This window comes from Mytilus trossulus, chromosome 7, assembly GCF_036588685.1.
Source record: "Mytilus trossulus isolate FHL-02 chromosome 7, PNRI_Mtr1.1.1.hap1, whole genome shotgun sequence".
Taxonomy (NCBI): Eukaryota; Metazoa; Mollusca; class Bivalvia; order Mytilida; family Mytilidae; genus Mytilus; species Mytilus trossulus.
Genome location: NC_086379.1, coordinates 48,669,177 through 48,681,122, shown reverse-complemented (window position 1 = coordinate 48,681,122; position 11,946 = coordinate 48,669,177). Strand labels below are relative to the sequence as shown.

The 11,946-nt window shown below is 36.1% G+C and overlaps 1 protein-coding gene across 1 annotated transcript; it reads right to left on the bottom strand.

The window, feature by feature from the left end:
- Positions 1-9,351: 9,351 nt before the first annotated feature.
- On the bottom strand, positions 9,352-10,440 carry LOC134726474 (uncharacterized). The gene has a single exon (XM_063590880.1). The coding sequence runs from the start codon at positions 10,438-10,440 to the stop codon at positions 9,352-9,354; it is 1,089 nt and encodes a 362-aa protein (XP_063446950.1).
- Between the last annotated feature and the right edge of the window lie 1,506 nt (positions 10,441-11,946).

Here is an 11,946-nt window from a genome sequence, read left to right as displayed (position 1 = left end):
TTCATGAGTAAATGCACGGATAACATTTGGTTCACGCCCGCCCGACCGACTTCTCGACTGCCAGGTCGCCCGCCATACATCACCAAATCAATAACCGACATTTTTGTCTCAAAAATCCGGTTAAAAACTGTGTAAAACGCCAAGAACAGTCAGAGAAAAAAAATCATTATTTTTTTTTGCAGAGCCCAATATTATATACTAGTATCTATATAATGTAGAAACGTAAAACGCGTACGTCAAAGCTGTAGAAAAATAAAATTAACTTATGTTCGAAATTATAGATTAGAAAATCAGTGTTTGTTTTGATAACAGCAATATTCAAACACTTTTTTTAGAGTGTTAATTGAATAACCATTTAGAATAAATTATTCTAGTGATCGATAAGTTTGCACGAATCGTATCTAAATGTGCAGGCTTTATATAACCGTAAACATAAAGATATGCTATCCGGTTTGTAATAAGTTGTCCTTAAACAAAATTTCAAAACCAAATGTATCGATGAAAGAATATAGAAATGCTTTAAGCAATTTGTAGCAATGAAATTTATAACTTTTATCGGACCACAGATGAATTATCACGTTGTGATTGGTTAAACGCCGTCACGTGGTGACCCCCTATGAAACCGTATGGGGTTAGTAAGTTTCATATGGGGTTCATGACGCGTTAATGGCGACGTCATCTATAAATGTTGTTGTTTTTCATTGTTTATTTTTCAACAAAACACCGCAGAAAAAGTCCAGCGTCCGATAAATTCGTTATACGGTTAACAACTGACCCCCTACGGATCCATAGAGGGTGAATAAAATTCATAGGGGACTCGGCCTCCGGCCTCACCCCCTATGGATTTTACTAACCCTCTATGGATCCGTAAGGGGTCAGTAGCGAACCATATAACTTATAATATTATATACCATCAATATATTTTAAGCTTCGCTCGGGAATCGATAACGTCACTACAGACACGGGCATATCAAACGAGTTTAGGTGTCAAATCACGGAAAGATGGGCGTAAAGGAACAATATCATACCAAAAAGGAAAATTAACTTAAGGAAAGTTTAACGTGAAACCAACTTTTTTGTTATAAATAATTGTATAGGATTTTACGTGTGAAGCAAAGCTATCTTAGTATAGAAAAGGACAGTTATTGCTGTAAATATTTCTCTTTGTCAAATAATATAAGTTCTTTTTGTAACCTGTGTTTACATTACAAAGCGTTGTTTGTGGCATATAATTTTGTTCAAAAGCATAATTATTATCTTATTTTCAACATTTATCCATACATATTTGTTGTTTTTAATCCGTAACTTTTCATAAAATTGAGAATGAAAATGGGGAATGTGTCAAAGAGACAACAACCCGACCATAGAAAAAAAACAACAGCAGAAGGTCACCAACAGGTCTTCAATGCAGATAGAAATTCCCGCACCCGGAGGCGTCCTTCAGCTGGCCCCTAAACAAATATACACCAGTTCAGTGACAATGAACGCCATACCAAACTCCAAACTGTACACAAGAAACTAAAAAATATAATAATACAAGACCAACAAAGGCCAGAGACTCCTGACTTGGACAGGCGCACAAATGCGAGGGGTAGAGGAATTTCCTTATGTTTGTTATTAATGAATTGATTTATTGTTTCATATCTCCATCATTTCTGATGTCAATTAAAGATATAAGAAAACAGTGTTATACTCATTTATGATGGAGATGACTCAACAATTTTGAGAACTATTGACGTAACATTAATTATTAAATCACAGTCATGTATTATAAACAGATGAAGCTGGACATCGATTAAATCAAAATGTCGTTTATTTCTTTAAATAAGTGTGACATGTTTTTAATTTTTTTAAAACTTTATATCATAAAAAACAAGTTTAAATGATGTTCATTGACATCGTTTTGTAACGACTTGAACATGTTGAAACGGAAATATTTCACAGCCTTTTTCGAGTACGACTTTCGATTATTATCACTTTTTCATTTCCGTTGTTCAATCCTCAGAATGCAGACTTTAGTATAGTTAAACTGTCTGATTTCTTCTTCCCAGCTGCTTTTTATTTGCTAGATGAAATGAATTTTAATAGCATAAAATTAAGTACTTGGATGAGAAATCAGAAATTACATCTGACAGTCACAATGTTGACCAAAATTCCATGCGAAATTGAATGCGAAATGACAAGTTGTAGTTCAGCTATGAAGTTCCTGTATCTTCTTCACGGTAATTTTCTTACTCTTTGTTATATAGAAGAATTAAAACCATTTAGCAAAAATGTTATGAAACCGGCTTTTCTGTATTAGTCCTGTTGTAGTTTGTGGATAGCTGTATAATTTTGGATCCGAGACTCGAAGACTCTTCTTGAATGAAGTTGCCTTTATAGTTGGTTAATAAAATTATCAATATATGGACTTTTTCATATTGGCCCTGTAACATGCCCTTGATATTAATAATGGCCTTGGACAGTTGTAATGACCCTCGGCGTTGCCTCAGGGCCATTACAACCATCCTTGGCCATTATTAACACCTCGGGCATGTTACAGGGCCAATATGAAAAAGTCCATACATTAATACTATATTACAACATGCCTGCTGTGAAGTGCCCAGTACCGGATTGCCAATATGAGACAGATGTTCTCGACGCTGTTGTGATTGAAGCATCGCTTACAACTCCTGCAACAGTTCACTCTCCATTGTCTCAGCAAAAGTAGAAAAGTGAAACGTCCAACTGCTGCATCAGCTGGTTCCAGTGAAGATTGGACATACCTTGTCTCTCGATAAAAAGATAACATACAAGCAACTAAGGTCAGTGGAAAAAACCTTGTTATAAAGCTATTTGAATGTTGTGATGAAACTTTGCGACGAGACATTACAAGATCTGTTGGTGGACAAATCTGAACAAGAAGTACTTGCAGCCATGCGAACTCTGGCAGTGAGAGAAGAAAACACTATGGTAGCACGTGTTTCTCTCATGGCATGACACAGGATCGCGACGAGACAGTTTGTTCATTTGGAGCCAGACTCAGAGGCCAAGCCAGCGTTTGTAAATTCACATTACAATGTACAGGATGTGAACAAAATGTCGACTACACTGAAGCTATTTTACGTGATGTACTTACCCGAGGGCTAAGTGACCCTGATATTCAGTAAGATCTCTTAGGTGACAAAAATCAGGATATGACACTGGAACAAGTTTTCAAATTCGTTGAGGCCAAGGAAACCGGTAAGCGTTCTGCATCACGCCTTCTTGATTCACATGGCGCTGAAGCCGTCTATAGTTCATATCGTAGAAAAAGAAATGCCAATGTAGCCAAAGACACAAAAAAATATGACAACAACAAGGTTGATACATGTGGTTACTGTGGAAAAGGGACACGGAAAAAGTGCTCCACCTAAAATTAGGCAGAAAGAATCTCCTGCATACGAACACACGTGCAAAAACTATGAACGTGACAACCATTATGAATCTGTATGTCGAAGCAACACCAGTAAGCCGAAAGTGAAACAAAATGAAGAATCTAAAAGTGCTGTATTTGATTCTCTTTGTGCGGCAACTGTGTACACTTTAGGAAAAAATCCAACTTGATCATCATCTTTACTCGCAAATGTATAACACATGGTTTAAACGACCGTCACAACCCCAGCCGTTCATCAACAAAGTTGTTAAAGTTGTGGAAGATAATTACAAGCAGCTTGGTTTTCAAAACTCTTTAGTGTCTCAACAGAGAAGTATCATTCCTGCAATGGCTAACACTGGGTAAAGTTGTCTGGCTTGCATCAAAGTGCTTTATAAAATTGGACTAACAAAACATGACCTAATACCGGTAAATATGCAGAAGCATGCCGCTAATAATAAAGGCATAGTTATACTTGGGGTCGTCATTCTCAGACTATCAGGAAAAGACCAAGGTAAGAACGAACTAGAAACTAGACAAATTGTCTACATCACAGACAGCTCAGACAATTTCTTTCTCAGCAAAGAAGCTTGCATTACACTTGGTATAATATCAGAGAACTTTCCTACTATTGGTGAAATTACCGGAAGCGTCACTGATACCTCTACACTGACAAACGATTACAACAGGTTCACAACACACATTGATTGCAGCTGTCCTAAGAAGCAAACACCTCCTCCGATACCAGTGACACTTCCGTTCCCACCCATAGAGGAGAACGTAACAAAACTCCAAAACATTTTACTTGAACACTACAAGTCAAGAACTTTTAATACTTGTGAACACCAACAACTACCACTTATGGAAGGTACACCTTTGAAACTTATGATTGACCCTGAACCAATACCAGTTGCATGTCATACTCCTGCTCCAGTTCCCTTACACTGGCAAGATGATGCGAAAGCTTCATTGGACCAAGATGTCAGTCTTGGTGTTATAGAGCCCGTTCCAGTCGGCGAACCTGTACCCTGGTGTCATCATATGTTCTAAAAAGAATGGAAAATCAAGACACACAGTAGATTTTCAAGCTTTCAACGCCCACGCAATAAGGGAAAAACATCATACACAATCTCCTTTCCATCAGGCAAGATCAGTCCCTTATACACAATCTCCTTGCATCAGGTGATGATTACACAAGAAAATTCGACGAGATCGTGGCCGATGTGCCACACAAGACAAAATGTGTCGACGATACTCTGCTGTGGTCTGATGATGTTGAGGAAAGTTTCGTTCAAGCTTGTAATTGGATGGAGCTTTGTGGAAAACATGGAATAACTTTAAATCCAGAAAAAGTCCACTTTGCTCGAGATACAGTTGAGTTTATTGGATTAGAAATAACAAACGACAGTGTGCGCCTGTGTAAAAGATACCTGCAAGCAATATTATATTTCCCTACACCGAAGAACATAACAGACGTTCGATCGTGGTTTGGCCTTGTCAATTAGGTTTCGTATGCATTTAGTATGGCCGATCGCTTAAAACCATTTCGTCCATTGATTAAACCTGGTACGCCATTTCTTTGGGATAATCAGCTGGAAACTCTCTTTCAAGAAACAAAGACAGTAATTGTGAGCGAAATTGAGGAAGGAGTACGCATATTTGATAAATCCAAACCGACTTGCTTAGCAACTGACTGGTCAAAGTCCGGACTTGGATTCTGGTTATTCCAGAAACATTGCAATTGCCATAAGATTCTTCCATTCTGCTGTAACGAGGGTTGGAAAATTACACTGGTAGGCATTCGCTTCACTCATGGTGCTGAATCACGGTATGCTCCAGTAGAGGGTGAAGCTTTAGCTGTTGTTGACACACTAGATAAACACCAGGTATTTCGTTCTTGGTTGTGAAGAACTTATTATTGCCGTAGATCACAAACCACTACTCAAATATTTTGGTGATGCATGTACCAGGAGCAAAACATCGTGCCGCAGATATCGTTTCGCGGAACCCAACAGGAAATTTTTCAGAGAAACTCAAGTTTATTGATGACATAGCATAGATTACAGAAGACAGCAACCAATTCGATTACTTGACTTTTCAGACTATTCAGCACAATTTCTTGTCATCATTAATCATGAAAGATGATTGTCGTGAAGTCTGTTCAGATGAAGAACTTCAACTTGCCGCAGTTTCGTCAATAAAAACCTTAAATCAACATGGTACGTGTTGCTACCAACAGTGACGATGATATGGTTAAATTGGTAGAAATAATCGAGAATGGAATGCCTGAGTTCCATCATGAAATGACGGCTGAACTTCGTGAATTCTCCCAATTGCGAGAAGACCTCTACACGGTAGATGGTGTAGTCATGTATAAGGATCGCATCGTAATTCCTCCTGCACTCCGCAAAAATGTCTTGACAATACTCCACTCAGCACACCAATGTATAACATCAATGATGTCAAGAGCAGATTCGTCAGTCTTTTGGCCTGGAATAACCCCCAGATATCACTACTCTATGTAATGAGTGTTATCAATGCAATCGTATGGCACCATCACAACTATGTGCTCCACCAACACCACCTGTTTACCCAGATTATCCTTTCCAATGTTTGTGCGCTGATATTCTAACTCGCCAATCATCGCCCATAATGGTGCACAAGGTCTAATTGACTGTCTAAGAAGAACATTTGTAACTTACGGAATACCCGATGAGTGATCTTCAGACGGAGACCCAGAATATACTGCCTCTACAACAAGACAGTTCCTTAAAGTATGGGGAGTGCATCATCCCTTTCATCGGTTGCTTTTCCGCATAGCAATTTCAGAGCTGAAGTTGGCGTAAAAACAGTCAAACGCTTAATCACTGATACCACTGGACCAAACGGTGAACTTGAAACAGATTCTTTACAACGAGCAATCATACAATATCGCAATACACCTGATTGAGACACAAGATTATCATCAGCTATGTGTGTATTTGGACGCCCTATTCGTGATTTCATTCCAATCCTTCCTGGTCGGTATAAACCGCATGATACATGGCGTGACACTTTATCGAAACGCGAGGAGGCTTTGAGGCATAGACACATGAAAGTAGCAGAAACTTTCCGAACACACAAAACAACTACCTCCATTAACTATTGGTGACCATGTCCGAATCCAGAATCAGATTTGTGCGAATCCATTGAAATGGGACAAAACAGGACAAGTTATTGAAGTAAGACAATTTGACCAATATGTAATACGGGTTGATGGATCGGGTAGAGTTACCCTTCGCAACAGAAAATTTATTCGAAAATACGAACCAGTGAACAAATACCCAGAAAGGATATCTATTGATACTGATTTGAAATTAATAGCAAAACAAATAAAGCCAGTGTTACGTGAATCATCTCCTAAGGGCAAAACAAAGCTCTCTAGTGCTCCCTGTGCAGAAAAGAACGTGGTCACTGAAGACTTGTCTACTTCGCCAGATGAACAGCATTACGAGGATCGAGACTCTTTTCAAAAAGAGTCACAACCTACAGATATTGTTGAAAAGGCCCGTTTCATAAAGCACTCCGTTGGATTTGACACACACTAATTCTCAGGGCCGTAACTATATTGAGGCAAATGAGGCAAATGCCTCATGCTGGAAATTTAAAAAAAAAAAAAAGTGAAAAAAAAATTTGTTTTCACGGAAACTGTCTTGCAAGAAGCAAGTTCTCTTCACTCCCTGATGTCGCCTCTGCATTTTTTTCGGGATCCATGTTTCTATTTTACTTTCGGTTTTCGGAGTTTATGGTCTATAATTGTTTGTACTTATGGTCTCGGGCTTGTCTTTTGTTCTTTTATTGTCCTACTTTATCACTATAGTCTGAGTGTTGATTTTCATTTGTAAATGTGTGCAATGTTGCTTGTCCACCAATGTCCAGATATTGTGCGGGAAAATATTTTAAGAATATGCTCTACGATGAAACTGGACACAGAAAAAAATTGTCGTTTCTGCATGGATAATTGAACTTGATATCAAAGAATACTAAACTGCCTTTTTGTATATAAAACCACAGGCCTTGGGTATATGATACAGATATTTTCAATTTTTTTTTCGTTGATTAAGATATTCAATTTTCTATATTAATAATACATATCTATCACTTTTGTGCATGTCTCACCTAGTTTCGAGTGATTTAAACGACTCAGAGAAAATACCCAATTTTTCTGAGTATGGATTGTAAAATTGGGTAATCTGTATCATATACCCAAGCGCCTGTGGATAAAACTAGATAGCTGACATGGTTAAAATTAAAGTAAGACCACCAATTTCCCGGTATCATTTATCATTTGAAAAAAAATCAACAATGTATTGCCATATGACCTTTTACATTTGCATTAAGACGTGTTCAGACAGAAAATAAAGGAATTAATATGGAGTAAACGTGTACGGGACCTAATTGCACACAAAGTCAATGCATAGAAAAAATACAAATGATCAATGGTCAAAGTTTTTATTCCTGTTCTTCATCTTGATAGTTGCTGGAGGGTCTACAATAATAAAAGAATCATTAATACCGTAAACGAAGGTCAAGATGGTACCTAGTGTTGACTTAAGCAATACTAGTACTTAAAGTATAAGACTGCACTGTCACTATATTTTAATCTAGTCATAAAAAATATCTCCAAAGTCAGCACAATACAAGACAACAGCAGACAGACAGACCCGGTATTAATGATTATGAGAAATACGATTTTTACTTTATCCTACATGTTTTACTGATGTTTCCCCTAAAACCTAAAAGTCTTAAATTACAATGAATCTATGTTTTTACTTTGAGACCAGAATATTGTCGAAAAAATAGGTCAAGATAATTTGCGTTTCAATGTAAGAAAGAGTCTGTGGAACGCTCAGAATTCACGATTTTGCAATATTTTTCTCAGAGCTTCTGGGTGCAGCCCCCAGACCCCTCGCAAAAAATTTTCGACTCGCTACGCCCGGCGATTATATTTTGCCTCACTATTAAAAGAGGCAAGTTACGGCCCTGATAATTCTTCGCCGCCTAAAGAAGCTTCAATACCAATCATACATTACAGTCGTCAAAGAAAAGAACCGTTATGGCTCCAAGATTACGAACATTAGTTTGAACAATACATTTCATATAAACACTTTCTCAATACACTAGATCAATAGAGAGATCTTCTATTCACCAGTCATCGCTATATTTCAAATGAACATACCAATGACTTGTGGGGGGATAGAGGAATATCCTTATGATTGTTATTAATTAATTGATTTATTGTTTCAGATCTCTATCATTTCTGATGTCAATTAAAGATATATATCTTTATACATTGCACTTTTATTTACAAGTATTATATTATCACAAGTCTCATTGTTAGTCATAACTAAGATTGAATTTTGCCAAGTATTTGCCGTATTCGTCACAAACAAAATCGTAAGATTCATCATTTCCCTTAACAAATTCACTTAGGATTATTCAATCTATCCTCTTTTCTAACCAGAACCTTACTATCATGTCCATCTTTTGATACTGCTCTTATTATACTAGATAACCGGTCAGCTACAATTATGTTACCATAAGTATCTATACAGAGTCCTGTAGGGGGCCTGTAGGACCTTCTAAATCCTGTTTATAGTGCCAGATCTGTTTACCTAAATTATCAACACAATATACTGCTTTACCACTATAGTCACTAAAGATTAATCTGCTATCAGAGTAAACGAGGAAATTCAGGAACGATTCACTCTGAACCTGAATTGACTTCAGGGTATTTCCTTTCAAATCTATTATACGGATTTCATCCCCGTGTATACCTACAGCAAGAGATTCATTGGAGAATGATAATCCCCAACAGCATTTGTCTAGTTTCATAACTTTGCGCACTGTTTCATCCTCTATGTTGAAGATCTTTATGGCACTTTCCAAAGAACAAGTTATAGCAACCGTATCTTTACTTATCTGTGTAACACCGAAGGCCTCACCAGGTATAGGTAACTGTTTTGAAGTCTGCCATCCGAAGTAAGTAGGTTAACATTACCAAACTGTTCAACTACTATAATTCTACCATCAGACAGACAAATCATGTCACTAATTCCCTTCTTTATGTCGACCCCTACTTTTGTCTTTGACTCAATATGCATTTTCAGTTTGCCTTTGTAGGATTGTTTTCGTGTTCCTACTTGTGCTTTAGTGTTTTCACTTGTTTCTCTATTAATGTTTATTTCAGTTTTATAGACCTCCACTTCTCCTAATGATTTTATTGATTGTAGTTCGCTCAGTATCTTTTCTATCTCACCATTTTTCTCTACTTGTAGATCAACTTCATAACCCATGTCATTGTTTTCCATATCATCAACATAACTTTTACATTGATGTACTTTTTCACCAATCTGGTGTAATCCTAAAAAGAATTGAAATTTTGAAGTCTGCTCTGTATCTGTTTGTAAATCGTCCTGCATTTCCTTAAATTTTATCTTTTTTTCATCTATTTCAGAAATGAATCCTGATAATATGGATTTCTCTTGACCCCATACAGTATCTGCTTCTTTACACAACTGCTGTGCTAGATGATCTAAATGTTTGTTGATTACCTTCCGAATTTGTCCAATTGATTCCTTTATTCTTTCGCATTGTTGATCTCCTTTCGTTATATTACTTGACTTTTCGATAGCCATTTTATTCAAGAAAAGTAAGATAGAGTCTATATTTTTATCTACTGATTCTTTTGATTTTTCAATCTTGGTTTTCTCCACTACAGTTGTTAAACTTTCTATTCCGATGCATTTTGAATGATAAGTGGATATACATTCATCACAACAAGGCGTCAAATGAACGGGGCAGTACAAGTTGAAATGGTGATTATGCTTATCGCATTCTGTTTTGATGTAGGTCTGAATATCAATGGTCTTGTAATCAAGGGTTGATATAAACTTTTTATGATGACCAGGACATGCCTCATCACAATTGTAACACCATATGTCAGCTTTAGTGTTTTCTCTTTCCTGCTTACATGGTCCACATTGTACAGGTTTACTTGATGCCATAACCTAAATATAAACAAAACCCAATCAGAAATATACTTGAATTATCACTTAATGTTTTTTGTTTTTTTTGTTTATTTTACCAACTCCAGATTTTTTTTTTATGACTGCTGTTCACTCTGTTCTGAGTAATATATCTAGAGTTTAAGATGTGGTTTAGATAAGTGTGTATTGTTGACTTAAGTCCGTCAACCTCTACCTGTACTATAACTTTTTGTGTAGTTGGTTGCTCACTCAATGAAGTTTTGCATTCCTTTTTTTACTTACAAAATAAATTTTAAATGAGCTTGCATGACATGGACAGTATCATAAAGACTTAAAGGATATGATTTAAAATATAAACTCCCACTGGCAAAGTTGACATTAGATAAGTTTTGCTATTAGTTTTAAGTCCCCTTTTACCATATAGCTATTTATCATGCAATTAGTCAACTAATATAGTATTATTTATTGAGCAAACGGTAATGTGGATATTTCTTTTTGTATGACAGTTTGTTCTGGGTCCACTTTGCGGTTCACGTTTAAACTATGTCGATTTGTTTCAAAATTATGGTCATCGTAAAAATTTAAAATTTGGCTCTCAAAAAAATTCAATTAAGTGTTCAATAACGAAGGGAGGTAATTCTAGATGAGCGCTTCAGACATATAAAATTTATACAGTATTTATTTGCGTATCTTTCTGAAACCCACAAAAGAAATGGAAATAATAAATTTAAAGAAGAATGCTTATATTAATAAGTGTTTTTACTGAACAAAATAAAATCATAATTATGTCTGTTTGTCCTTCACGTTTTGTCTGCGGCTTGTATCATTTTAGAACTTCATACCAGCGTCTTTTGTTAAACAAAAGTTTTAAATAGTTGTTAACATGCTGTGAATGAGTAGTTTTGTCAGTAGATCTTAAAATAATTCCTTTATATTGAAATAAACGTACAAACAAATAAAAAACACAGATGTGTTTTCTAAAGAGCAAAAACAAATATCTTTCTCTTACAAATTGTTCCCCGAGTTAACCAATCACTTATGAAAAGCGTGATGCGTTACTATTACATGATTTAACTAAAATTGTAAATGATAAGCTATTAAACATATATACATAACCTAATTTAGTGTATCTAATCACCTTAGCTGTTATATTTATGGTAAAACATTCATTTCCACTCACTATCTTAAAATGGCTGCTTATAACGTACCAGGAAGTTGAAAGTTCTACATTCAAAGGATCAATTTGTTTCAATTGTTTGGATTGAAATTTAACATTGAAAGAAGTCTCAAACGGAGGGTCTGGAAGGGGGAACTGCTATTTCTGTATTATTGTAGGCTGTTTTCTCTATTATTTCTGTTTCAAGATGTGTGTCAATTATTATCTAGTACTTGTATGTAATCATGGTAATGTGATTGAAGTTCTTTACAGGGCCCTTTAATTGGAATATATATATTCTTTATTTTCATTCCTCTTATACTTTTGCCAATTTTCTCTTCTTTATATTTGAGCAATTCATTATTTAT